Here is a 26,757-nt window from a genome sequence, read left to right on the forward strand (position 1 = left end):
GCAACTCACACCTGCCTCAGACCAGAGCTCTGTGCGGGTGACGGCGCACGCATTCCCTGTGTCCCCGCCTGTCTTGGACGGAGCAGAAGCCACACCTGCCAGACCAGTGCCACCGGGACAGCTGCTGGTGGCCAGCCCCGAGGAGGGATACCTGTCGGGTGAAGCACAGGCCGGGCAGGGCCCGGAGAAGAGGAAGCAGACACTGCCAGGGCGGGGCAGCCCAGGGCCTTGGAGCCCAACCGTGGCCGGCGAGGAGGACCATGCCCAGGACCCGCTGACCCCCGGCCACCAGGTAAGACCAGCTCAGCCCGTGTTCACCCCTCACCTGCACAGGCTCAGGGTGGGGCACCATCGTGGAGGGGTGAGGCCTGGTGCCAAAGAACCGGTTCTGTGGGGTACACAGGCCGCAGAGCACAGTCCCCAGGTCCCGGTGCCTGGGGCACTCACGGCCTCACAGTGACGGCGTGTGACTCAGGTGGTCACAGTGACCTGTGTCATCCCGCCAGCCTGTCTGGGACTCAATGGCAAGTCAGGGGTGGGGTGGGGCGGGGCAGTGCCAGGAGTCACTTCTGGGGCAGCCTCCTGGGCCCCATGGGGACGCACGGCCAGGCCCTTGAGTCTCACTGTCACCTTTGCCCACTTCCCTCCAGGTGGGACCCCTGTAGCTCCCTGCAGCGGATCCTGGGTGCAGGGGAGGGGCGGGAGGTGGAGCAGGGTCCCAGCTCAGCTGAGATGCCCACCTGAGCCACGCCCAGGGGCAGAGCAGCATCCCCCAGTGTCCGTCCCCCAGGGTCCCCGCCACGAAGTGGGAATGGGTCAGGGAGAAGAAACACCCACTCAGTGGGCGGCTGAGGGTGCCCTGACCATCACCTGACCATCAGGCAGTGGGCTGGCCCAGAGGGAATGGCTGGGCTTATCCAAGTCCCACCCCCCCACCGTGCACATCAGACCCTCAGCAGCCAGACAAGCTGGCCCCACAGGCCGCAGGTCATGCCTGACACGCACCTTCCTCGGGCACTGAGTCCTGCCCCTGCCTGGGCCCTTCCTGTCATCCGGAAGCCCCCCGGGGCTCAGCCCGGTACCCAGACCCGGAGACCCCCACACACCACCCTCACATAGCTGTCTGCAAATCACGCCTGCACCGCCCAAGCCAGGCACCCATCCTGGGATCTGAGTTCAAACTCACTTCACTTGACTTGGAGTCCCGGGCCTGCCTGAGCGCCGTTTCCACCAGGGTCCAGGGCCCGCCAGCTCCCTTGGGGTGGCCCTGGCCGAGTCACCCATGCTCTGGGTGGCCTTTTCCACACTGTGGTGTTGTGTGAGTCCCGTGACGTGGGCCCAGCCTTGCAGAGCTCCGACATAAACAGTGACGACTGTGGCTATTGTCATCCTCATCATTATTTCTGCCCAGGCAGCAGGGCCAGCCAGGTGGGGCAGGGCCGACAGGAGGTGTCCGCCGAGCAGTCAGCGAGACCCCCGTGCACACGGCCTGCATTCCCAGAGCAGGCCTGGGGCCCTGTGGGAGGCTCACCCCTGGTGCAGCCGTGTGATGGGGTGGAGAGGGCAGGATTGCACGTGGGGTAGAATGACCTCCAGGGGCACGGGAGGAACTTTCTGGAGTGGCGCACAGGGAACAGAGTCCTTCCCTGGGATCTCTGGGGCAAGAGAGGGGAGGGAGAGAGAAAACACCACCAGAAAGGGGCGGCCTGTGATTGCTCACCACAGTCCCTGTCCCACAGCTCGGAGACATGTCGTCAGGCCAGCAGGTGTGGCACACGGCTGTGCCACCCCCTCGCCGGAGCAGCTCCACAGCCTCGATGCCCAGGTCCCCCAGCTCGGCCGGCAGCCCCAGGTCCCCTGGCACCCCTGGCACTCCTGGCTCGGAGAGGGTGGCCTCCCCGCTGGAGTGCTCCATCTGCTTCTCAGGCTATGACAACATCTTCAAGACGCCCAAGGAGCTCTCCTGCACCCACGTCTTCTGCCTGGAGTGCCTGGCCCGGCTGGCGGCTGCTCAGCCTGTGGGTCGCCCCGGCGGTGAGGCTGTACCTTGCCCCTTCTGCAGGCAGCCCACGGCCGTGCCGCCTGCCGGAGCCCCTGCGCTGCGCACCAGCCGCCAGCTGCAGGCCCGGATGCCAGCGCATTTGCGGCGCGAGGAGCCTGTGTGGCTGGAGGGCACCAAGCTGTGCTGCCAACCACTGCCCACCACACCTGGCCGCAAGCCCAGTTTCGTATGCGTGGATGTGGGTTTGAGCAAGCCTGCCGATCCGCCTGCGCCCGCCCGGGACCCTGCCCCCCGCCGGGGCCGCCTGGCCCGCTGCTGGGCACGCTGCAGGGACTGGAGGCGCCTGGCACTGGTCTCTGCCCTGCTGCTGGTGCTCTTCTGCGTGGCACTCTGGCCAGTGCAGTGCGCGCTCAAGACCGGGAACCTGCGCTGCCTGCCCCTGCCCCCCCGGCCCCCGGCCACCACCACAGCCGCCTCCCCCCTCAGGCCTCTGACTGACAACTAGGGCCAGCAGCCTCTGCCCAGGTCAGCCACCCTGGCCCAGCTCCATGGGGGGTCCCCCACTGGGGGGCCCAAGGGCACAGCAGCCACTGGAAGTCGGTCCCCAAGGACGCGAAAGGAGCCTGGCATCTCTGAGGACTCCACCGGGGCCCCACCAAGACCAGGCTCCATTTAGCTTGTTCACCCCTCACTCTCCAGGCTGGGTCCTGATGGGGTGGACAAGAGGGTCCCCAAAGCCTCCAAGAACCACAGGCTCACCGGGCGCAGTGGCTCACGCCTGTCATCCCAGCACTTTGGGAGGCTGAGGCAGAAAGATCACTTGAGGTCGGGATTTCGACACCAGCCTGGCCAACATGGTGAAATCCCATCTCTACTAAAAATACAGAAATTAGCTGGGCGTCATGGCGGGCGTCTCTTAGCTACTCGGGAGGCTGAGGCAGGAGAATTGCTTGAACCGGGGAGGCGGAGGTTGCAGTGAGCCAAGATTGCACCATTGCGCTCCAGCCTGGGCGACAGAGCGAGACTCTGTCTCAAAAAAACAAAACGAAACAAAACAAAACAAAAAAAACAGGCTGGTACAGGAAGGGCCCAGGAGAGCAGCCGGTCAGCGCCCCCGCCACCCACACACACTGTGAATTGCCTGCCAGGGAAGCCCCTTGCCAAGAAGAAGGGGCCTTGCCATGCTTCCACTCATGCTGACATTTCCCCGCAGGGCTGGTCCTGCTGTTGGGTGGGGGTGCTCGTCTTACCCTCGGACTGTGGAGAGAGAGTGGAGGCAGGGCAGTCCCCCAGTGCAAGGTAACCACAGAAACTTCCAGCTGCCCCTCCAACCTTGTGAATTGTACCTTTTAAAATAAATTATTTGTATCCATCTTTGGTAAGAGGGCCTCACCCTGGGTACCCCTGCTGCAGCCTCAACCCAGAGGATACCCTGACAGGATTAGACTCCCAGCAGCCACTGGGACAGGTGGGCCCAAGGTTCTAGGGGGTCCAACTTCCAGCCCCTCTGGCTGCAGACAGGCTGGGGGTTTCTGGAGTTGGCTGGCAACTCAGCAATGTGAGGCTCCCCAGGGAGATGGGGAGAGGCCCAGGACACTTGGGGCAGGGCAGGCTGGACCAGGGGGAGGGCTTCAGCTTGGCTCAGAGCCCGGTGGCTGACAAAGGGGGCCTTTCTCTTGCCCCATCCTCCGCCGTGGCCACACTAGGCCACACCTCCAGGAAGTCACGCCCCATGGCCCTGCTAGGGTCCCTGACTGGAGAACCACAGAACCATGATCCCTGTGGGAACCCAGAAGCAAAGGTAACAGCCAGTGTGCAGCCTGCAGATCCACTGACTCTCCGGCAACTCCCAGGGCCAGCCTGGCTGGGGAAGGGGCAGAGGTCAGCTACGTGAGGTGTCGGCAGGAGGCTCGCCAACCCCAGCCCTACCCCGTCTGTCATCAGCCCCAGGAATCCTGCACCACCAGGCAGGCACGGCCAGGAGGGCCCAAGCCAGTTCCAGCTCACGCAGGCCTCCTCAGCCTTCTCATCCCTGACCCCAGAGCCCAGGTACTACTTCCTGCTCCAACCAGCTGGGCCTCTGGTCCAGGGTGGGGAGGGCTCGGGAAGGCCCCACAGAAGCTGACTCCAGCTGTGGGGGCCACACCCACCCTTGCCCCAGGTCCCAACGAAGACACAGAAGGGAGAACACAGCACTTTACTGGAAGGCTGTGAAAGCCGGTGATGTGGGGAGTGCAGCCACGGGTCACAGCGACATCACTCTGTGTCACACACGCAGTCATGCCACGCAGGCCCACACCCTTGTCATCGGCAGGGCCAGGCGCGTGACGCTGCACGGGTGGTCACGTGAATATGTCACACACACCTCACTCCACAAACATCCACCCTGTGACTGATGGGGCCAGGTCCTCACCGGGGCCACATCCCAGACCACGAGAGCAGGCGGGGCCGGCAGGCCGGAGCTGTGGTGAGGGCAGACCCGCACTGAGTGGCCGAGCTGGTGGCGCACACGGGTTCACACGTGGTCACCCGTGGGCTTCGCAGCCTGTCGCTCCGTCTGCCGCCCCTGGACCTCCCTGAGCCTGGGGACAAGCTTGTGGCTCTGTCCTGGACACAGGCCCGGCCCGCGGCTCCTGCCACACGCGGGCGCGGCTAGGCCAGGGGTTCCCTGCGGCTCCTCAGACACCCGCGGCTCCGCAGGTTCGCGTCCTCGCCGTCCCAGGGCTGCGGGGTCCTGCGCGCGGAGCAGCGGCTCAGCCCCGCACCCCGCACCCCGCACGTCCCAGTCCCTCCCGGAGGACTCCGGACCGGCCCCAGCGCTCCACTCACACCGGGGACGCCCGGGGAGCCGCGGGCCGGGGGCTGCAACCCGACTCGCGGGGGGCGGCGCCCACGTTCTGGTTCTCGCGCTCCTGAGGCAGCTCGTGCTGGGGGGAGGGGCCGCCGGTCACCATGGCGACGCCCGCACAGGCCACGCCCCGCACAGGCCACGCCCCCACCTGCTCGCGCAGGCGCAGTTGCTCGCCCTGGATGTGCCGCTGCAGCGCCAGGTACACGAACTTGTACTGAGCCTCCGTCTGCACCATTCCCCAGCGGTGCCGCCAAACCAGCTGGATCGTCTTCGGGACGTCGATGTCGCAGTCCAGCCCTGGGGACAAGCGTGCTTGCGGAGGGGCTACGGATGGGGGGAAGCTGCCGGCAGGCAGGGGCGGGGCTACGGATGAGGGGCGGGGCTTGTCGGCCCCGGTGGGGTCGTCCTGAGGGGTGGGGCTATAGCAGGGCGGGGTGGGGGGACCCAGAGAGGAGCGGCTTGCCCTGCCTGCGGATGACGTCCCCCAGGATGTCAATCACGATGATGCTGCCGGTGCGTCCTACGCCCGCGCTGAGGACAAACTAGGCGGCCTTTGATGAGAGTGGGGGGGGGCCGGCGGCGGCGGCGGCGGCGGCGGCGGCGGCGGGGGCGCCCCCGCCCACCCGATGGCTCCGCCCGCGTCGTCCCGCGTGGCCCTCCCCGCCGCACCTGCACCTGCACAGCCCTCGTAGCCCCGCCCCGCCGCACCTGCACCTGCACAGCCCGCGTGGCCCCGCCCCGCCGCACCTGCACCTGCACAGCCCTCGTGGGCCCGCCCCGCCGCACCTGCACCTGCACAGCCCGCGTGGGCCCGTCCCGCCGCACCTGCACCTCCACAGCCCGCGTGGGCCCGCCCCGCCGCACCTGCACCTGCACAGCCCTCGTGGGCCCGCCCCGCCGCACCTGCACCTGCACAGCCCTCGTGGGCCCGCCCCGCCGCACCTGCACCTGCACAGCCCGCGTGGGCCCGTCCCGCCGCACCTGCACCTCCACAGCCCGCGTGGGCCCGCCCCGCCGCACCTGAAGTGCACCACCATGGGCCCGGCCCGCGGCTCGCTGCCGTGGGCCCGGTTCATCTCGTCCCGGAAGCCGAGGACACCGGCGGGATCGGCCCGGACGCCGTGGTCCGGCCAGCCGAAGTACTGGAAGTGCTGCACCGTACGCTGTGACTCCTCCTGAGCGGGGCAGGCGGTGAGTGCGACCCCCGGGTGGGAGGGGCGGGGGGGAAGAGGAGGCTGAGGCACAGCTGGGTTTCCGGGAGTGCCCAAGAGGAGGGGCTGCGGGGGCCAAGGCGAGCAGGAGGAGGAGGGAGGAAATGGGGAGGGGCGCCGAGATGGCCCCAGGTGGCTCAGGTGCCTGGGGAAGGGAAGAGGGAGGGAGCTGGGGGCGGGAGAAGCAGGCTGTGAGGACAGTTATTTTATAAGGAAAAACCAAATGTGAGGGCTCCATGGGGGCCTGGAGGACCCCACCCCCCACACACACACACACACTGGGCGGGGGCTGGAGGAAACAGGAGGTAATCTGCCCCGGACAGAAATGGGCGTCTCTGGTATACAATGGAGACCAAAGCCGCAGTTGGAGAGGTGTGTGGGAGGAGCGGCCGCCAGCCCAGGGCTAAGAATGCGGCCACGTCAGTGACCCCTGTCCAGGCTTGGAATGCAACTCCTGGGTTGAGGGGTGTGGAAGCCCCCAGAGGCAGTGGGGTTGGATGCAGGCAGGTGTGGGGGTCTCCCAGTGCAGGCCCACAGCAGGCACGCTCCACTGCCGCCAGGCTCACCTGGCCGGGCTGCCACACCTGCAGCTCCCGAACGCAGTAGCCCTGGGTCTGGCCCTCACCCAGGAAGCGCACGTGCACACGGCCGAACTCTTGGCTGCCAGGCAGCTCTGGCCAGTCCCGGAAACACTTGTTCTGAGGGGAGCGCTTTGCATCAGCCTTGCTGGCAGCACCCCGGCACCCCGCCCCTGCGACCTGCAGAGACGCAGGTGTGTACGTGCAGCCACGGGGCTCTGTGGGAGCCTCCCCACTCCCACGGCGTCCCACAGGCTCCTTGGCCCGGTCGGGAAGGGCCTTGGGCAGCTGAAGATGCACGGGGTGGGATGGGCACTGGGAGCATTGGCACCGCACCCCTGCCCGGCCCCGCTCCATCTCCCTGGTGGTCATGACGATGACACGCGTGTTCTCCTGGTGCACCGTGGCCCAGAAAGCAGCCACCGTGGCCTGCAGACAGCCCTGCAGGCGATGTACACCCTGCCCCCGCGGGGCCCCGCGGGGAGGAGCCACAGCGTACGGTGCAGCACTTCCGGGACTTCCTCTGGCCGGACCACGGCGTCCGGGCCGATCCCGCCGGCGTCCTCAGCTTCCGGGACGAGGTGAACCGGGCCCAGAGCAGCGAGCCGCGGGCCGGGCCCATGGTGGTGCAGTTCAGGTGCGGCGGGGCGGGCCCACGCGGGCTGTGCAGGTGCAGGTGCGGCGGGGCGGGGGCCACGAGGGCTGTGCAGGTGCAGGTGCGGCGGGGCAGGGCCACGCGGGATGTACACCCTGCCCCCACCATGGCCCGGCTCCTCCTCAGGGTCAGTCTGAAAGGGGATGAGGCCAACTGCTGCTGTTAACAGAGGACAAACAAGTCCGTGCAAATGTTATGCAAATGATATGCAAACGACACACGTTATGCAAAGGAGCCCTGGTGGCTCAAACGCACTCCTCACTCCAGGCCAGCAAGGGGCTGAGGACCAATGCCCGTCCAGCCTCTCTGAGGACCCCTTGGGGACTGCCGCCCACCCCTCCCCTGGGGACCCTGGTTCTTCCTGAGCCTCTCAGGAGCAATGAGCCCAGGCCCCGCCTCCCGCGCACACCCACCCTGATGTAGTCGGCTCCAGGCCCGCTGTCATCCTCATCGAGCAGGATGACTAGGGTGGTGTCAACTGGGAAGGGAGGTGCCGCTCAGTTCTCCAGGGCAGAGCTCGAGGGCCCCACCCTGCTTCTTTGCCCGCAGACCCTGTGGTGAGCAGAGATGGAGGGTCCAGGGTATGAGAGGGGGAGCCTCAGGTCAGCGGTGGCAGATGCTTGGTGTGCCCCCCACCTCCCCCAGGCCCGACGCTCTGGCCTCCGCCCTCACAGGGAAGGATGTTCTTGTAGTGATTCTTGGGCTTGTTCTCCACCCTCTGCCCCTCCTTCCGAGGGTACAGGAACCAGCATTCCTGCTGCTGCAGCATCTGGAGGTGATGGAGCCTTCAGCTCACAGCCCCGGCCCCTTCCCAGAGCCCGAGATGGCCACCCCCACCCCGTCCCGTGTGGGCGGAAGAGTACCTAGGTGCCGAGGCAAGAGACTGAAGGCACAACTGTTTCAGTATAATAAACAAAATAGTTAGAATAAAAATAGTCATAATACAAATTAGATACAGCAATGATCATGAACAATTATCCGTCATTATTATAAACATTATTAATCATTAGCTTTTAATATTACTCTTTGTTGCATTACTAACATAATCTAGGAATAACCGGCGGGTATAGGGTCAGGTGCTGAAGGGATATTGTCAGAAGTGAATAGAAGGCAAGAGGTGAGCCCTCTGTCACACCCACATAAGGGCCGCTTGAGGGCTCCCTGGTCAAGCGGTAACGCCAGTGCCTGGGAAGGCACCCATTACTTAGCAGACTGCGAAAGGGAGTCTCCTTTCCTTGGAGGAGTCAGGGAACACTCTGCTCCACCAGCTTCTTGTGGGAGGCTGGATATCATCCAGGCCGGCCTGCAGTCATCCGGAAGCCTAACCCCTCCCTGTGGTGCTTCAATGGTCACACTCCTTGTCCACTTTCATGCTCCTCCTGTACTCCTGCTTCCTCTTTGAAGTTCGTAGTAGATAGCGGTAGAAGACACAGTGAAAGTCTTAAAGTCTTTGATCTTATAAGTTCATAGAAGAAAACGCTGACGTATGCCGCCTTCTCTCTCTGCTTCAGCTGCCTAAGAGGGATCCCTGTCCTGTGATCACGTGACTTGCTTCACCTTGTCCATCACTTAGAAGATTCACCCTCCTTACCCTGCCTCCTTGTCTTGTATGCAGTAAATATCAGTGAGCCCAGCCGTTGGGGCCACTACCGGTCTCCGTGTCTTTGTGGTAGTGGTCCCCGGGGCCCAGCTGTTTTCTCTTTATCTCTTTGTCTTGTGTCTTTATTTATTACAATCTCTCATCCTGCACACGGGGAGAACACCTGCTAAGCTCCGTAGGGCTGGACCTTACAGTCCCAGACCCTGCGCTCCCATCGGGCACTTGCCCCAGCCCCAGGGGACAGAGTCTGAGGGTGGCAGCAGTCAGGATGCACCTTGAACTCCACCCAGAAGCCCTGCCTGGCCTTCCTGCTGGCATCAGTGGCCCTGCTACTCCTGCACACAGCCCTCCAGGCTCCGAGCACTGATCCTCGTGGCCTCGAGGGGCTGCCAGGGAGAGGCCTGCATCTAAGCTTAGGGGGGCCCAGGGCCCCGTAGACCCCACCACACCCCTCCCACCGAGGGCAGCTGCCCCGGGCCCCGCAGCCCTGCACCTGGACACCCTGCCCCGGGCCCCGCAGCCCTGCACCTGGCCACCCTGCCCCGGGCCCCGCAGCCCTGCACCTGGCCACCCTGCCCCGGGCCCCGCAGCCCTGCACCTGGCCACCCTGCCCCGGGCCCCGCACCCCTGCACCTGGCCACCCTGCCCCGGGCCCCGCACCCCTGCACCTGGCCACCCTGCCCCGGGCCCCGCACCCCTGCACCTGGCCACCCTGCCCCGGGCCCCGCACCCCTGCACCTGGACCCCCTGCCCCGGGCCCCGCCGCCCTGCACCTGGACGCCCTGCCCCGGGCCCCGCCGCCCTGCACCTGGACGCCCTGCCCCGGGCCCCGCCGCCCTGCACCTGGACGCCCTGCCCCGGGCCCCGCCGCCCTGCACCTGGACGCCCTGCCCCGGGCCCCGCCGCCCTGCACCTGGACGCCCTGCCCCGGGCCCCGCACCCTCGTCGGGTCATGGAGATTGCCATGCGCCAGGAGGACACATGGAGGGGCTGGTAGGTTTTCCTTCCCATGGCCATTCAGGCGCCTGGGGGCTCCCCTGGTAGGGGGTCTTCCCTGACCCCAGTGGACGCCCAGCTGCTTTCCTGGGTGAGGCTGTGCCCACCCTGTGCCTGGATAAGGCTGTGGAGGGGCTTACCTGCTTGAGGTGCACAATGGCCCCCACCTTCCCCATCATCGGGCTCTTCATGCTCCACCGGGTCTCCGAGGGTGTCAAAGCGCTCCCCGTCTCCCACTTCTCGTCCTGCTGTGGGGGCGGCGGTGAGGGGTCTGGCCAAGGCCGCCCACCCTTCCCAGAGGCCGCCCCAGCTCGCCGCCCCCTCCCACCTGGAAGTGAGTCATGATGTGCGTGACCCGTGGCTGGCGGCCTGCGCCCTACGCCTTGTCCCACCCCTGCATCAGTGCTGACAGCGGGAAGTCACCAGGATTGCTCTGACTCTCATGCACCAGGAAGCTGCCCGGACTCCCCTTCTGCAGCAGCAGCTTCTCAGCCTCCTTGCCAGACAGACAGGCGTGGTACCACCTGGCCCAGGCATAGGGGAGCACAGGTGAGGCTGGAGGCCACGGCCTGGCCAGGCGAGGGGGAGAGACACACACGGATGGGGCAGAAGGCTTAGCGAGACATACGCAGACCTTGGGGGTCCAGGCAGCACCCCCACCCAGGCCCCAGAGCTGCTCTGCCCGCCTTTCTGGCCCTCGCCCCCTCCAGGAGCCTGCAGGAGGCAGGCAGGTGCTGCAGGGGTGGGTGGCCACCAGGTGGCAGCCTGGTCCTCAGCGAGGAGGGGCCAGGGGCCTCTCCAGACCAGGTCTCCTTCCCTGCAGATGCAGCCCCCTGCAGTGGGGAAACTGAGGCTGGAGGAACCGGCTCAGCCCAGGGCACCAGCCAGGAGTGCAGGGATGGGGCCAGGGGAGGCACCGGCTTCCCTGAGTCACCCTGGACTCCAGTGTCTGAGACCTGAAGGAAGGAGGCCTGAGGGAGGCAGGTGCAGGACCCTGCACCCTCTGCTTTGCTGCAGCCGTGGCCTGAACCAGTGCTTAGCAGATGCCATCCCTCAGGATGCAGGCACATGCATACACACACATGCACATGCACACACACACATGCACACGCACACACACGAACACATGAACACACAGGAACACACACACATGGACACACACATGGACACACAAACACATATGCACACGCACACACGTGTGTTGACACACGGATGCTGGGCCAGGGCTCACCACTCCGACATGGGGTCCTGGCAGCCCAGCGGGTACCAGAGCTCAATGGGAACCCCGCTGCACTCCCGGAGCAGCACCCCCAGGCTCTGGCAACACAGTCACAGCCACGGAGGCCCTGCCTGTCCCCAGGCCCCTCACAGGGGAGCAAAGGGTCCTGCTGAGCCCCTGACTCAATGAGCCCTCCCCAAGGGCCTCTCTAAATAGTTCCTTCCTGTCCACAGGCCACCCAGCACCACGTCCAACTCTCACCACCTTCCCAGTGCATCGGCCCCCTGCACCAAGTCCTCGTGTCCAGGAAGCTGCCCACCGGTCCTCCAGGAGGACCCAGGAGTGAATTGCCCCAGGCCCCCAGCTGAGGGTGTCCAGACCCCACGAGGCCTTCAACCAGACCCTGTCCATGCCCAGCCAGGGCCCACCCCCCATGACGGACAGCGTGAAGCCCCCTGGGCTGCTCTCACTGGGCCTGGCAAGGAAGTCCCCACGCTGACCTCTGGATAGGAACAGCTTCTCCGCCTCCACCCTGCCGACGTTGGGGTGAAACCACCTGGAGTGGGGAGAGCACGTCAGTGCCCAGAGGAGGAATCTGGCCCCACACAAACCTCCCTCATTGTTTCCACGGTAACACCCACGATGGTGGCTTGAGGCCACTGTGCTCGAAGCCGGGAATGGCCACTGGCCAGGGGCTGTGGGGTCCCAGGGACAAGGAAGGGCTGGAATTCTCCCCCAAGTGGCAGGGCCTGGGGCCACTGGAGCTCCCTCCTTCTCCACACGCCCCCGAGGCTGTCAGCAGCCCCGTCCACTCCACCCCTCCCAACCTCCACGGCCAGGATCTCGGACTTCCAGCCTCCAGAGCTGAGGGAAGGAGCTCCTGCTCGCCCAGCTTATGGTCACTGTTTCAGCAGCCCAGCTGCCTGACGACGGGTTCTCATCTCCCAGAGGGCAGAAGCTGTTCCCCGCACTGTGGTGTCCCAGGTCTGTAACACTAGAATTGAGACACTCAGTAGAGGGACGGCGGTGGGGGGTGCACAGGGAGGGGGGCGAGAGGCCGGCGGATGCCTGTGCGGCCCCTGGGAACCGCGCTCCGTGTCTCAGGGCAGGTCAGGAAGCTCGGGGGATGTCACTGAGGAGCTGGATCTTGGCTCTGCAAACCTCGGGGCCCCATGCAGGCAGAGGCTGGTGCTGCCAGCATCTGGAGGGGAGGCTGAGGCTGCAGCCCTGCCCCTTCCTGGTGAACAGCCACCCTGTCCTAGGACCTTCCTCGTCCGCAGCCCCCCATGAGGTCAGGGCTGCCCCGGAGCCCACGTCCGAGATCACAACTGCTCCTTACTTTTGTGGCACTGGACTCTGGAGCTCAGGACTACATTGTACTCAGGCGGCAGCCCCAGAGCCCAGAGTGTCAGCAAAAAAGAGCCACACCCATGAGTGACTGAGGGAGGGAGGGAGGGAAGGGGGGAAAGGGAAGGGGGAGGGAGTGAGGGAGGGAAGGGGGAGGAAAGGGAGGGAAGGGGAGGGAGGGAGGGAAGGGGTTGTGGGAGGGAGGGAGGGAAGGAGGGAAGGGGGTGTGAGAGGGAGGGAAGGAAGGGGGGAGGGAGGGAAGGGGGGAGGGAGGGAGGGAAGGGGGAGGATGGAGGGAGGGAAGGAAGAGGGGAGGGAGGGAAGGGGGGGAGGGAAGGGGGAGGGAGGGAGGGAAGGGGTGTGAGAGGGAGGGAAGGAAGGGGGAGGGAGGGAAGGGGGATGTGGGGGGGAGGGAATGGTGGTGAGGGAGGGAGGCAAGGAAGGGGGAGAGGGAGGGAGGGAATGGGGACAAGGGAGGGAGGGAGGGAAGGGGTTGTGGGAGGGAGGGAGGGAAGGGGTTGTGGGAGGGAGGGAGGGAAGGAGGAAGGGAGGGAGGGAAGGAGGGAGGGAGGGAGGGAAGGAAGGGGGAGAGGGAGGGAGGGAACGGGGACAAGGGAGGAAGGGAAGGGGAGGGAGGGAGGGAAGGGGAGGGAGGGAGGGAGGGAAGGGGGATGTGGGAGGGAGGGAATGGTGGGGAGGGAGGGAGGGAAGGAAGCGGGGGAGAGAGGGAGGGAAGGGGGAGGGAGGGAGGGAATGGGGACAAGGGAGGGAGGGAAGGGGAGGGAGGGAGGCAGCAGAAGAAGGAACTGCGGACATGGGGCTCCCCCAGCCCTCTGTCTTCCCCGGCTGTGCTGTCCACACAGGGGCAGCTTCTGGACACCTGGCTCTTGGGCATCTCCTGGCTGCATAGATGATACCCAGGTGGGGCCTGCTGGCTCTAGGACCTCCGCCCCACGCTGGCCTGGCCTGGTTGTCAGTGGAGTCATAACCTGTGCACGGATGGGTGGGGGTTGCTGTGCCCTGGGCGGACCCTGCTCCGGCCCCCATGGCTGGTCCAGAGGAGGAGGAAGGTTGAGGGCGGTCCTGCCCCCTCCGCCCCACAAACGGCAGCTGCAGGGCTCTTTCTAGGACGGAGGCCTCACCGCAGTCTCTGTTAAAGGCCCCCATGACCAGGCTCATGCCTATAATCCCAATTACTCAGGAGGCCGGTGGATTGCTTGAGCCCAGGAGTTCAAGACCAGCCTGGGCAACATAGCCAGACCTCATCTCACTTAAGAAGAAATAAAAAATAAAGGCCTCCACAGGCTCTCACCCCTGAGAATGGAGCCAAGATCTCCCCTCCTCTGCAGCACCTGCAGGTCCTGGCTGGTCCCCCTGGGGACCCCATCCCTGGCTCCAGCCCACTCTGGCCAGGTCCCTCTCCCGGAGCCCCAGCTCCTCCTCCTCCTTCAGGCCCTGCCTCCACTCCTTGCAGCTCCTGCCCCTCTGCTCCCCTCTGAGCACAACTTCTCCTGTTAGAAGTTTGTATGGCTGTGTGATTTGTAAATGGGAATGAATTAAAATTCATGGCTGGGCGCGATGGCTCATGCCTGAAACCCCAGCACTTCGGGAGGCCGAGGCAGGCGGATCACCTGAGGTCAGGAGTTTGAGACCAGCCTGACCAACATGGTGAAACCCCATCTCTACTAAAAATACAAAATTATCCAGGTGTGGTGGTGGGCACCCGTAATCTCAGCTACACGGGAGGCTGAGGCAGGAGAATTGCTTGAACCCGGGAGGTGGAGGTTGTGGTGAGCCGAGATCACGCCACTGCATTCCAGCCTGGGCAACAAGAGCAAAACTCAGTATCAAAAAATAAAAATAAATAAATTAATTAACAATAATAAAATTCAGCAACAGCAACATTGCCGCTGCTCAGGAACACCGTGGTGCTGGTTGGCACGGCCAGTCCTCTCCCGCATCTCCAGAGCCGTGTCCTGCCCTCCAAGCCCATGGAGGACTTGGCTCTCAGGGTTGCCATGGACCTCGGGGCCCAGCCGGTCCTCAGCAGCCTCCGAGGCCGTCAGTGCCACCTTCTTCCAATGGTGCCTTCTCTGTGAGGCTCTGTGGAGGCTGCACTTCCCGGCTTCCCACCTTGCCCTGGCCAGGGCCCTTTGTCCTCCTCCTCTTTTGGAGCCCTCGATGGGACCCAGGCCCTGGCTCTTCTGTCTGCACAGAGTCTCAGCCAGTCCAGCGCCACCTCTTCTCTGAGCTCCAAACTCAGACACCTGGTTTCAGCAACTCCGTTTGGAAAGTCAGCAGTATCTTCCCCACGCAGGCAAGGGTGGCGGCCCTGCCCCCGGGCCCCCTCGGCGCTCCCTGCCGGCTCCGATCCATCAGTTCCTCTCGTCCTACCTTCAAAAGGTGCCCAGAGGCCACACGCAGTGGCTCACACCTGTAATCCCAGCAGAGTGGATCACGAAGTCAGAAGTTGAAGACCAGCCTGGCTGACATGGCGAAACTCCGTCTCTACTAAAAATACAAAAATTAGCCAGGTGTGGTGGCGTACACCTGTAATCCCAGCTACTCTGGAGGCTGAGGCAGGAGAATTGCGTGAATCCGGGAGGTGGAGGTTGCAGTAAGCCGAGACCGCGCCACTGCACTCCAGCCTGGGTGACACAGCAAGATGCCATCTCAAAAAAAAAAAACGGTGCCCAGAGCCGACCACTTCTCCCCCAACCGCCTGGTCCTGCCGGGACTATTGATTCCGTTCTGCATGACTCTGACCCCACAGCCAAGCCACGGCAGACAGGAGACTCTCAGGAACTGCACGTCAGAGCTGCTTACAGCTCAGTGTTGGCCTCTATGGCTCTCGGGAAACGCAAAGTTCTGTCCACTCCGGCCTGGCCAGCCACCTTGGCCTGCCCCATAAGGCACGGCACACACCTCCAGAGGGGTCCTCCCGGGCTGGCCCCGCAGCCCCATCCCTGTCCCCGCTTCTGCATTCAGCGCTGATCACGGCAGGCAGCGCCTCCACATTTGCGTTCACTCTGTCCCTGCGTCTTCACCTCTAGACGAGAGCCTGTGAGGTCGGCGCCCTTCCAACCTCATGGCACCCCAGGGCATACACACTGGTTCAGGGAGGCTCCGGAGCTCAGATGATCTGTGCAGGGCCACCCAGCAGTGAGCAACACCTCTGTCTACACCTGGCCTGTGGGGAAGAGGGGATCGCCAGCCAGGCACATCCTGGGCACTTGCTGGACTTGGGGCCCTAAGCTCCTTCCCATGAAACTGGCTCCGTGGGGGAGCCAGACCTGGGGGTAGTTCCCACTGAGTGGCCATGGGGGAGGCTACCAGGGAAGGCTTCCTGGAGGAGGAGTGCCACGTGGTGACTGAAAAGCTGCAGGGCCGGGGGAAGGGACTGGAACCCAGGAGGCAGCTTCTGCCCCCGGCATGGTCCGCCCACTCTGCTGAACCACATCCCACACCTGCTGCCCCTCCCCAGCTCCGCAGCCTCAGCCTCCGCCCCAAGATGGGTGATGCCCAGGGTGTGGAGGCAGGGAAACGGGCAGAGACTCAGAGCGGAGAGAGACCTTATTTGTCCTTGTGGGGACCTTCCATCATACTTTCCATCCCCTCTCCTGCCCGAAAGCTGCCACCGAGTCTGTCGCATGGAAATCCCCAGGGGTGGGGCCCCGAGGCTGCAGCAGCTCAGACCACCGCCCCCAGCATCACCGCCAACCCCACTCCCTGCTCCGGCCAGCCCACCGCAATCCCAGGCTGAGCCTGGTCCTCACACCTGGGCCTGGAGGTGGAGCCGGGTGCCCAGCAGGCATGGAGGAGGAGGGGAAGGCCCAGGTTCCCGGCTCCCATCCCTCCCTCCCGTGGTGCTGCTCAGGCAAGAGAGGGGCTTGGAAGGCCTGGACCCTCTCTAGAGGGCCCAGGGTCACTTCTGAGCTGAAGGGGTCCTGGCTCCATGTGGGCCAGTGGCTCAGCTCTGCCCTGGTGGCGTGACCCACAGCGGGAGGGGCGGGGGGACTGGCGGTGGGTGGGACATGCTGGGCTTCAGGCCCCCAAGGTCCCCCGACAGGTCTAATGACACCAGACAGATGCGGTCACCCGAGAGGTCAGCCTGACCCAGACTGGCCACCGGCTGCTGCAGCTCCCTGCATGACCCTGGTCTTGGCATCTGATCCGTATGGGGCATGGCTCCAGCCCTGGGACACTGGGACTCCCCCTGAGGAGAAGTGTACGTTGGAGGGTTCGTGAATGGCTTGTCAATGTGCATACAGCTCACACACACACACACACATACACATACACACACACACATACAAAAACACACACACATACACACATACATACACAAAAACACACACACACACAAACACACACACACATACACACACACAAACACACACATAAAAACACAAACACACATACACACATACACGCAAACACATACACACATACACAAACACATACACACACAAAAAAACACACACATACACACATACACACAAACACATACAAAAACACACAAACACATACATGCACACACATACACATACAAAAACACACACACAAACATACACATAAACACACATACAGAAACACAAACACACACACAAACACATACACACATACACAAAAACACAAACACATACACAAACACACATACACATACAAAAACACACAAACACATACACACATACACAAACATACACATACAAAAACACACAAACATACACACATACACACACAAACACACATACACATACAAAAACACACACACAAACACACACATACACAAACACACATACACATACAAAAACACACACACACGGTATGGGGGCCGCGTAAACACACACACACGGTATGGGGGCTGCGTATACACACACACACACACACACACGATAAGGGGGCTGCTTTCCCCCACGCCGGGGCGGTGTGTGCAGACCAGGGAGAGGGTCTCAGAGCACCGGAAGTGCCCTCCCCTTCTCCCTCCCTAGAACCTCAAGGTCTCTCTCGCAGCCCCCAGGGCTGGCCCCTCAGGGGCCGGGAGGAACCACGACCACGGTGGGCTCTGCCTCCAACACCAGCCACAGCCACAGCCACGTTTGCCTCCCCAGCCCCTGAAGCACAGGGAACCCAGGAGCTCGGCGGGCCCACCCCTGAGGGGCCCAGGACCCAGACACCAGCATTGCAGCAAGACACGCACCAGGCACAACCCCGCCAGCCCTGCCCTGCTGCATAGGAGCCCCAGGGCCGAGTGGTGTTCACAGAGGTGACGTTGACCTGCAGACCACGAGGAGGGGGTGGGGTGCAGCGGTCGGGGTGCTGCTGACCCTCACCCAGGTCCAACATCTGCAGCCCTTTCCACCCGCCTGAGTGAGGCCAGGCCTGGCGGGCCAGGGACCAAAGTGTCCTGGCAGGGCCTGCGGGTGGAGGAGGGCAGGCGTCCAGGACCCCGGGTCTGAGGGGTGACCCAGCTGGGAGCACGAGGAGGTCCCGGGTGGCATTTCGCCACGCCCACCTGTCGGGGCCGTAGGCGCTTCTCCTGGGGTCCAGGATTCTGGGCCGCCGTGCGCCGGGCTCACCTGCACGAGGGTCTCACCGCGCCGCTCGCCGGCGCTCGGGGTGCGCTCTGGGCGGCCGCATCCTCTGGCAGCTCCGCGAAGGCCCTGCCTGGGCCCCGCCCCCGAAGCCTCGCCCCCGATGCCCCGCCCCGGGCCCCGCCCCGAGGCCACGCCCCCGGCTTTCTTAAAGGGTCCGCGCCAGCCAGTCTTGCTGGGCGCCTGGGAGGTTGGGCTGCACGCAGAAGCTCCCGCCGTCCCCGCTTCAAAGCCGGGGGTCCCGCGGGCAGCCGGGTCGCCGGTCGCGGGCTCTGCAGGCGGCTCCGTCCCACGCTCCATTCCAAGACCCTCTGGCTTTTCCGGGGCTGCCTCCACTGCGGACCGGGGCCGGGGGGGCGCTCCAGGCTGGGGGGCGGGGCGGGGTCCGCGGGACGGGCCTCCCTGGGTGTGCCGCGTCCGCCTCCCTGCAGGTCCCAGCCCCAGGCCCGCCGGTTTCCGGAGTCGAGCTCCCACCGCGGCCCGTCCCGGACACGGGCGCCTCTCCCCCGCCTGCACTCAGCTGCCATCCTTTTCAGGGGTGGCCCCGGGCTCCCCTGGGCTTCCGCCTCTCAGACCCACAGCCTCCAACCTGGGACCCACCAGCGCCTGTCCGCCCGCGCGGCTTCCCTCCTCCTCACCCCCGGCCACGGAAGGCCTCGTCACCCTCCAGGTCCCCTTTGAGTCCTCTGGGTCCTGCGCGCTCCGCAGCGGTTGCTTCCCAAACTCCCTCTCCTGGTTCTGCGCCTCTTCCTCCTCCCCTCCGAGGTCCTCCTCCCTCCTCCATTTCTGGCGTCGGGGCTTTTTCTCCCCTCCTGGGCAACACCCAGCAGGAGCACCTGCCCCAGGCTTCAGCCCAGCCTCTCCCTGCCTGGCACCCCTCGGCCCCCTGGACCCCACTCAGGGGACCCCAGCTTCCCCAGCCCAGCCATCCTTCCAGACGCATCAGGGCGAATCCACCCAAAGCTCCGGTGCCTCCAGCTCCATCTCCACCTCCCTGAGCGCCTCTTCTCACCCCCCTCGACCCGCCCATTCTCCCCCAAATCCCTCCCTCTGCTCCCCCTGCAGCCGAGCACCCTGTCCCAGCCAGGGCGTCCTCATGAAATCTGGTGGCCTCCTGCTTGGAGCCCTCCGGGAGCCTCCCACAGCTCCTCAGGCAGCGCCCCCAGCTCTCTTCCCCAGGCCCACGCAGCCCCGCTGGACCTGCCCTGCCCATCTCTGTCCAGCCCCTGCCGCTCTGACCTGTGGCCTCTGTCCTGCACGCTGGCCTCTGGCCGCTCCTACGCCTCCGCTTCCTGCTGAAAGATTCCTTTGTCAAGCCACAGGGCCCTGCACACCGTCCGATGGACCCACACCACATGCTCCACTTATGGCCTCCTCACCTGCCCTCCCCTTCTCATGCTTCAGTCTGGGTTTGGGCGTGTTTTCCCTGGACCTTTCCTGAAGCCCAAAGTTAGTCTGCCCCACCCTGGCCCCTCACAGTCAGCGACCTGTGTGTGGCCACCGCTCCTAGACTCTCTCCTCCCGGACCCCCAGTGCCTGACACCTGCCAGGCACACAGGGTCGGTCAGCATGTCCCCAGAGGACCAAGTGATGAAAGGCCCAGAAAGCAAACACCCAGACGCATGAGATCTCCTGGGTGTGCAGCTGGTGGGTATTATCTTCTTTTTCGTTTTCATTTTTTTTTTGAAAGGGAGTCACGCTCTGTCACCCACGCTGGAGTGCAGTGGTGCAATCTCGGCTCACTGCAACCTCTGCCTCCCGGGTTCAAGCGATTCTTGTGCCTCAGCCTCCCGAGTAGCTGGGATTACAGATGCCTGCCACCACGCCCAGATGTTTGTGTTTTTAGTAGATACAGGGTTTCACCATGTTGACCAGTCTGGTGTTGAACTCCTGACCTCAGGTGATCCGCCTGCCTCAGCCTCCCAAAGTGCTGGGATTATAGGGATGAGCCAATGTGCCCAGCCATTGGTGTTCTTTTTCTTTTGTTATTTCCATGTTTTTGTGGTTTTCTTTCTTTTTTTTTTTGAGACAAGAGTCTTGTTCAGTCACTGAGGCTGGAGTGCAATGGCATGATCTTGGCTCACTGCAACCACCATCTCCTGGGTTCAAGCAATTCTCCCATCTCAGCCTCTGGAGTAGCTGGGACTATAGGCACCCGCCATCACGCCCAGCCAGTTTTTGTATTTTAGTAGAGACGGGGTTTCACCATGTTGAGCCAGCGCACCTGGCCTTTTTTTTAAAATCATTAATACAAAACAGAAAAGTACACTTTGTTATTTTTCATAAGAGCCAGCAGTTTGTGAAGGGCCACCCAGCTGGCCACACACCCCACCCCTTCTTCCCCTGCTTCTCCCCAGGGCTCACATCTGCTGGTGCTGGGTGCCAGCTCTGTTTTTTAGACAGGCTCTCGCTCTGTCACCCAGGCTGGAGTGCAGTGGTGCAATCATAGCTCGCTGCTGCCTCAACCTCCTGGATTCAAGTGATCCTGCTGCCTCAGCCTCCTGAGTAGCTGGAGCTACAGGTGTGTACCACCATGCCTGGCTAATTAAAGAAAATTTTTTTTGCCGAGATGGGGTCTCACTATGTTGCCCAAGCTGGTCTCCAACTCTTGGCCTCAAGCGATCCTCCAGCCTCAGCCTCCCAAAGTGCTGGGATGACAGGTGTGAGCCACCGTGCCCTTCCCTGAGGCTCAGCTTCTGCAGCGCTCTCACCCACACACTAATTTAGGAAGCAGGTTAGAGGGAGTCCAGGAGCCCAACTACCCCAGGGGTTTCTAGTTAGGGGCTTCCAGCAGTGCCAAGGATTGGCTCTGCACACCTGGGGCAGTGAAAAGGCTGCCCAACAGCCCCACACACCCTGGCTCCCCCCAGGCCCTTCCAGCCCCGGATGCAGCCTCCTCCCAACCCTGTGCTCTGACACAGACGTGGGCCAATTATGTGTGCAGGCACACACACCCACACGTGCACGCCGGAGAGCAGGCACACACACCCACACGTGCACGCCGGAGAGCAGGCACACACACCCACACGTGCACGCCGGAGAGCAGGCACACGCACCCACATGTGCACGCCGGAGAACAGGCACACTCACCCACACGCACACACACCCACATGTGCACACCTGAGAGCAGGCACACGCACCCACACGTGCACACCGGAGAGCAGGCACACGCACCCACATGCACCCACACGTACACGCACCCACATGTGCACGCCGGACAGCAGGCACACGCACCCACACGCCCATGCACCCACACGTGCACGCCAGAGAGCGGGCACACGCACTCACAGGCACACCCACCCACACGTGCACACGTACACGCACCCACACGTGCACGCCGGAGAGCCTCCTGCCTCCACGGCCCCGCCTCCCACAGTGCTCAGCAGTGTGTGCTCCCCACTCAGGGCCTCATCAGCCACAAGGAGCCCTGTGCAGGGCCTGGCTCCATCCAGGGCCACCCAAGGGAGCTCCAAGTCCGTGCTCCCACCACAAAGCTGAGCAAGAAGCCAATGGGCCAGGGCGCTGGTGAGGATGGACACAAGCAATGCTTTTAAAGTTTTCAGACTTTATTTCACAGCGATCGACACAGAAACGTACTAGAGTTAGTAACATGGCGCCCAGCCCCCACCCGCCGCCCGGTTCATGGGGTCCTGCTCCTAGGAGGACTGGGCTGGGGCTGTGGCTGGGGGTGGGGATGGGATGGGGGTGGGGAAGGGACGGGACGTTGCAGTTTAAGGCATTTCTGGCTTCGGAGCCATCTCTGCCACTGCTGCACCTGCCCCTTGACCTTGGTCAGACACTGGCTGGCCCCTGGTCATTCTGAGACAAGGACGACTTTCATTGACGCTGTGGGGAGGATTTGCAGTGAGGCAGCCCTCAGCCGCTCTCAGGCGAGACGGGAAAGATGAGACCCACCACTCCAGGGGTCAAATAAAATCAACACATGAACACAGCCGGTGGCCAGGCCCAGATACCCAGGCAGGCAGCAGAGGTCAACCCCATCCCACAGTGAGCTCCTCTCGATAGCCCCTCGCAGGGCCTAGGATGTGGCAGAGGGATACGGCCACGTCCAGGGTGGTTGGGCACGGCCAGCTGAGGGTCAGGGCACCCAGACCAGCCCTGGTCTGGCCTCTGCTCCTCAGCAGCCTGGGGCTGGCGCAGGCAGCACTGGAGCAATGCAGAGCTGCCCAGCAGTAACATTGTTTCGAAGTCACAGTATTGGCACAGGAGGCCAAGGCAGGGCCCAGAGCACATACACGAAGGAGCAGCTCAAATGGGGGCTTGGAAAGGCCCTGTGGGGTCGCCCGGAGGAAGGGCCCCATCAGACCTCAGCAGCCCCTTCCTCTATGGGACACGAGCCCCGGCTGACGGAGCGAGGGTGATTCAGGAGCTGGGGCTGCTTCCCGGCGGGGACACCGGGGGGCAGGTGCAGTGCGAGGCGGGGGCTCAGCACCCTGAGGCAGGGGTGTGTGTCCTGAGGCTGCCGTCCACGCCGAGCCCTCCACGCTGCCACCTCGCCTGTCCATGCCTCGGCACCAGGTCTGTCTGCAGCACGGCTGCCTGGATGGAAGGGAGGCCGGGCCAGCAGTCCCTCCGGCCAACACTCAGGCAACAAAATCATATCAAAAAGCGACAAGTTTACAAAAATAGAAAATAATTACAACGGGCACGGGGCTCTGGTGCCAGCTCATGGGGTGGGGCAGGGCCGCAGCTCTGGCTTGGTGACGGCGTCCTCCAGCAGGTGCAGCGGGCGCCGGCCCACCACCACGTCCCGCAAGCAGCCCACAAAGCCTGTGCCGTAGGCCTTGGGCAGTGCTGGGCCCACGGGCAGCTCCGGCAGGCCCCCTGCAGCACAGACAGTGGGAGTCACCCGGCTAACTCAGTGATGCTGATGGGCACCCCAACGAGCAGGTGACCAGCAGGGAGGCCACACCTGGGCACCCGCCTCCCGGCCCCACAGCACTGGGAACTGCAGGGGCTACAGCGGGAGAAGAGAGAGCCCAGCCCGCCGGCTCACATGCTCCCTGACTCAAGGGCGGGCGCTGAGGGGTGGAGTCTGTCCCTCGGATATCATGAGACCCTTGGGCATCCCTCTCCAGTCTCCCCCAAACACTCACCAAGCCACAGGGCTCCATCAGTGTCCAGCTGCGTGGCGCCCAGTGGGGAAGAGCCGGTCACAGGGGCCTCATTGCCCACCTGCAGGGAACCTTCCCTCTGCTCCCTGGGTGTGCAGGGAGGGGGAGACCATCAGACCCCAGAGTTCCCTCTGCCTCCTCTAGACCATAAGCCCTGCATCCTTCCTATGCCCTGCAGGTGCCTCAGCCTAGAGAACCCCCCCAGGTGTCACCCCTGGGGGCAAGGATGAGGTGGCCTTGACCCCAAGGAGGGCACTGGGAGCCATGGCTGGGGACATTCCTGCAGCTCAAGCTTTGCTGGAGGCGAGGGCCAGGCTCGGACCGGAGCGACTCCTGGCAGGCTCTGGGCAGGGCCGGGATGCCTTTCAGACCTGGAAACTGATCATTGCTTCTCGTGCATCTTCTTGGCGCTTCCTCCCCGCACTAGCAGTGACCTTGGCTCAGGCAGCAAGGCGTGTCCTCCCTGGCCCCTGGCCACAAGTGACTGGACACAGCCCAGCTGGGCAAATCTGGGCAGCCCTCACCACTATTCTTGGCACGCTGGGTTCCCTACTCACCTATGTGCCACGACCCGCAACCAGCGGTTGGTGTTGACGGGCACGGTGGAACGCAGCACCACGGGCTGGGAGCCCAGGTTGTAGCTCAGCTGCAGGTGCCCGTCCACAATGGCCAGCGCCACGTAGTCTGCCCGCTCCGTGGCCTTGCCACTCCAGAGCACCAGCCCCTGCGTGGCCTCAGTGCGCAGGCTCAGTTCAAAGTGGTTGCTCTGCAGTGCCTTCTCGCTGGAGGGCAGAGGGCAGGTCAGGGCCTCTAGGAAGGTGGCAACAGGACAGGGTGGGGGAGGTGGGAGGACAAGGGCCCCAGCTGCAGAGGCCACAAGGGCTGTGATGGGACCCAGGGGTGGCTGGTGGGCAGACACCGACACTGGGAGGGAGAAGAAGGATGGAGACAGGGGCAGCCTGGCAGAGAGAGGGGCGGGGGGACAGATGGGCCAGCCGGGGGTCTGCAGGCACTGCTGCCACGTGCTCACCTGTGAAGGGCCCCGGAATCCAGAGTTTCGGGGCTTAGAAGCAGGAAGAGAGGGAGGCGGGTGAGCAGGGGACAGGTGGGGCCAATGCAAACCCGTCTCAACACTGTGGGGTGCAAGGAGCAGGCACCCACAGAAGACATGCGTGACCTCGAGGATCATTGGCCGCCCACCAAAGAGCCCAGCAGGGACACCTACACATGCTTGCGCAGACACCGTGCGGACACGAAACACGTGAGGGCGCAGACATGAGACACGTGAGGGCGCAGACACGTGAGGGCACAGACACGAGACATGAGGGCAGACATGAGACACATGAGGGTGCAGACACGTGAGGGCACAGACACGTGAGGATGCATACACCCACGTGCAGACACCCACGTGCAGACACCCACGTGCAGACAGCAGGGGAACACACCCACATGCAGACAGCAGGGGAACACAGCCACGTGCAGACAGCAGGGGAACACACCCACAGCTGGGCACAGAGATCAAGCAGGTACGTGTAGGGTGGTATGTAGTGGAGACCAGGGGCTCGGATGCCCCAATACACACATGCATGTGTGCATGCACGCAAACCTACACATGGACACACACGCACCTGTGTTCACACATATACACACGTGTACATGAACACACACGGACACACCTGAATGCTCCCCACTTACATCTGTTCACACACACACACATCTACATATCCCCCCATATATACACACATATACACGGACCCATGCACACACAGACACACACCTGCGTGTCTCCCTCAGGTACACACACATACATGGACCCGTACACACACACACACGTACACCTGCGTGTCTCCCTCATGTACACACACATACAAGGACCCATGTGCACACACACCTGCGTGTCTCCCTCATGTACACACACATGGACCCATGTGCACACACTCGGACACACACCTGCGTGTCTCCCTCATGTACACACACACATGGACCCATGCACACACACACACGGACACACACCTGCATGTCTCCCTCATGTACACACACATACAAGGACCCATGTGCACACACACACCTGTGTGTCTCCCTCATGTACACACACACGGACCCATGCATGCACACACACACACGGACACACACCTGCTTGTCTCCCTCATGTACACACACACACGGACACACACCTGCGTGTCTCCCTCATGTACACATACATGGACCCATGCACACACACGGATGCAGTCACACACACTTGCACATCCACCCCATATACGTAGACACACCTGCATGTTCACACACACGGACGTGCACACGGACACGGACATGCATGCACACAGGTGTGTACAGCCTCAGTGGTGGGGGTTGGCTGTGGGGCGACCCTCGGCCTGTGCCCTGGGAGGGGCGGCTGCACTTCTGAGGCAGGAAACAGCCTCTTGCAGCCGAATAGCGCCGGACCCCCATCCTCCACCACGAGGGATGGAAAGTTCCCCGGGGGCTCAGGACTCTGCTCCCCACCAGGAAGGATGGAGGAGTGGGAGTGAGAGGGAGCAGGTGGGGGCTGAGCTCTACTCACACGGGGATCTCATTGGCCAGTTCGCTTGGAAACAAAGAGACAGACAGTGAGAGGCGGGAGGACCAGGAGGTGAGAGAAAGGCGGGAGGACAGAGGTGACAGCACCGGGCCGTCCCCTCCTGGCCTCGGAGCGAGGGTGTGTGGGGGTCAGGTGTCCCGCCCCGAGGGCACAGACGGGACCGGCAGCCAGCAGAGGATGGCACGTTACCTCTCAGTCACAGCGTTGAGGTACTCGACGAAGGTCCGCCCGTCAAAGGACAGGGCATCCACGTCCCCCACCGACTTCTCCACCAGCCCTGTGAGATAGGCAGGTGAGGGTGGGCCTCGTGGGCTCCGGGCCCGTCCGGCCTCTGCCCCCTGCCCTGTGCCAGGCTCACCCTTCTCGCAGTGTGGTCCTGAGAATCCCCCAGGACACAGGCACACATAGGCAGCCTCCCTCGGGATGCAGGAGGCCCCATTGAGGCAGGGGTGGCCTGAGGCCTGGGTGCAGGGGTGATCTGCAAAGGATGTGACGTCCACCTGCCGCAGCACATGCTCCGGGGTCAGCAGCTGGCGGCCTCCGAGGGAGACCTGCAAGGCAGGGGGAGGGCCTTGTCCCGCCTGCCACCCCGCCCTCCCCGGAGGCCCTGGGGGTATGCCCCTGCCACCCCGCCCGCCCCAGAGGCCCTGGGGGGACGCCCCTGCCACCCCGCCCGCCCCGGAGGCCCTGGGGGGACGCCCCTGCCACCCTGCCCGCCCTGGAGGCCCTGGGGGGACGCCTCACCCCACATACCAGCTGGATGGCGCCGTTGAAGCCAGAGGACACGGCAGCAGCACGGGCCAGCTTGCTGAAGTCGGGAGCCCCCCCTACGTACAGCGGCTCCTTCAGGTTGAGGACGGTGTGCGGAACCTGTGGGCACACCGGGTGAGGAGCTGTGCAGAGCCCACCCACGGTGCAGACCCAGGGCCCAGGCACCTGCACGCACCCGCCTCACCCACCCATTGCCTATCTAGGGGGCAGCGTTAATCAC

General features: G+C 63.7%; 2 protein-coding genes and 2 long non-coding RNA genes across 15 annotated transcripts in view; 2 read left to right on the forward strand and 2 right to left on the reverse strand.

Moving 5' to 3' along the window:
* Positions 1-1,149: 1,149 nt before the first annotated feature.
* On the forward strand, positions 1,150-3,151 carry RNF223 (ring finger protein 223). The gene has a single exon (XM_002811626.3). The coding sequence runs from the start codon at positions 1,749-1,751 to the stop codon at positions 2,505-2,507; it is 759 nt and encodes a 252-aa protein (XP_002811672.2). The 5' UTR covers positions 1,150-1,748; the 3' UTR covers positions 2,508-3,151.
* A 3,049-nt stretch (positions 3,152-6,200) lies between these two features.
* LOC129060096 (uncharacterized) lies at positions 6,201-9,001 on the forward strand. Its single transcript, XR_008526518.1, has 2 exons — positions 6,201-7,279; positions 8,809-9,001. It is a non-coding gene; the product is annotated as an uncharacterized LOC129060096 (long non-coding RNA).
* Positions 8,907-18,113, reverse strand: LOC129060097 (uncharacterized). Its single transcript, XR_008526520.1, has 3 exons — positions 18,039-18,113; positions 10,034-10,138; positions 8,907-9,041 (listed from the first exon to the last, which is right to left on the reverse strand). It is a non-coding gene; the product is annotated as an uncharacterized LOC129060097 (long non-coding RNA).
* A 3,485-nt stretch (positions 18,114-21,598) lies between these two features.
* The window catches only part of AGRN (agrin), a 35,601-nt gene continuing 30,442 nt past the window's right edge, over positions 21,599-26,757 (reverse strand). For 8 of the 12 annotated variants that reach the window (XM_054558277.2, XM_054558312.2, XM_054558305.2 and 5 more), the window contains 8 exons: positions 26,520-26,636; positions 26,125-26,317; positions 25,956-26,043; positions 25,749-25,772; positions 24,219-24,251; positions 23,746-23,970; positions 23,171-23,274; positions 21,599-22,898 (listed from right to left, as the gene is read on the reverse strand). In XM_054558277.2, the coding sequence (XP_054414252.1) occupies positions 22,741-22,898; positions 23,171-23,274; positions 23,746-23,970; positions 24,219-24,251; positions 25,749-25,772; positions 25,956-26,043; positions 26,125-26,317; positions 26,520-26,636 (942 nt within the window). In that variant the 3' untranslated portion in view covers positions 21,599-22,740. The remainder of the gene's footprint in view (positions 22,899-23,170; positions 23,275-23,745; positions 23,971-24,218; positions 24,252-25,748; positions 25,773-25,955; positions 26,044-26,124; positions 26,318-26,519; positions 26,637-26,757) is intronic. The other 4 variants (XM_054558322.2, XM_054558319.2, XM_054558298.2 and 1 more) reach the window with 1 other exon arrangement.

This window comes from Pongo abelii, chromosome 1, assembly GCF_028885655.2.
Source record: "Pongo abelii isolate AG06213 chromosome 1, NHGRI_mPonAbe1-v2.0_pri, whole genome shotgun sequence".
NCBI lineage: Eukaryota > Metazoa > Chordata > Mammalia > Primates > Hominidae > Pongo > Pongo abelii.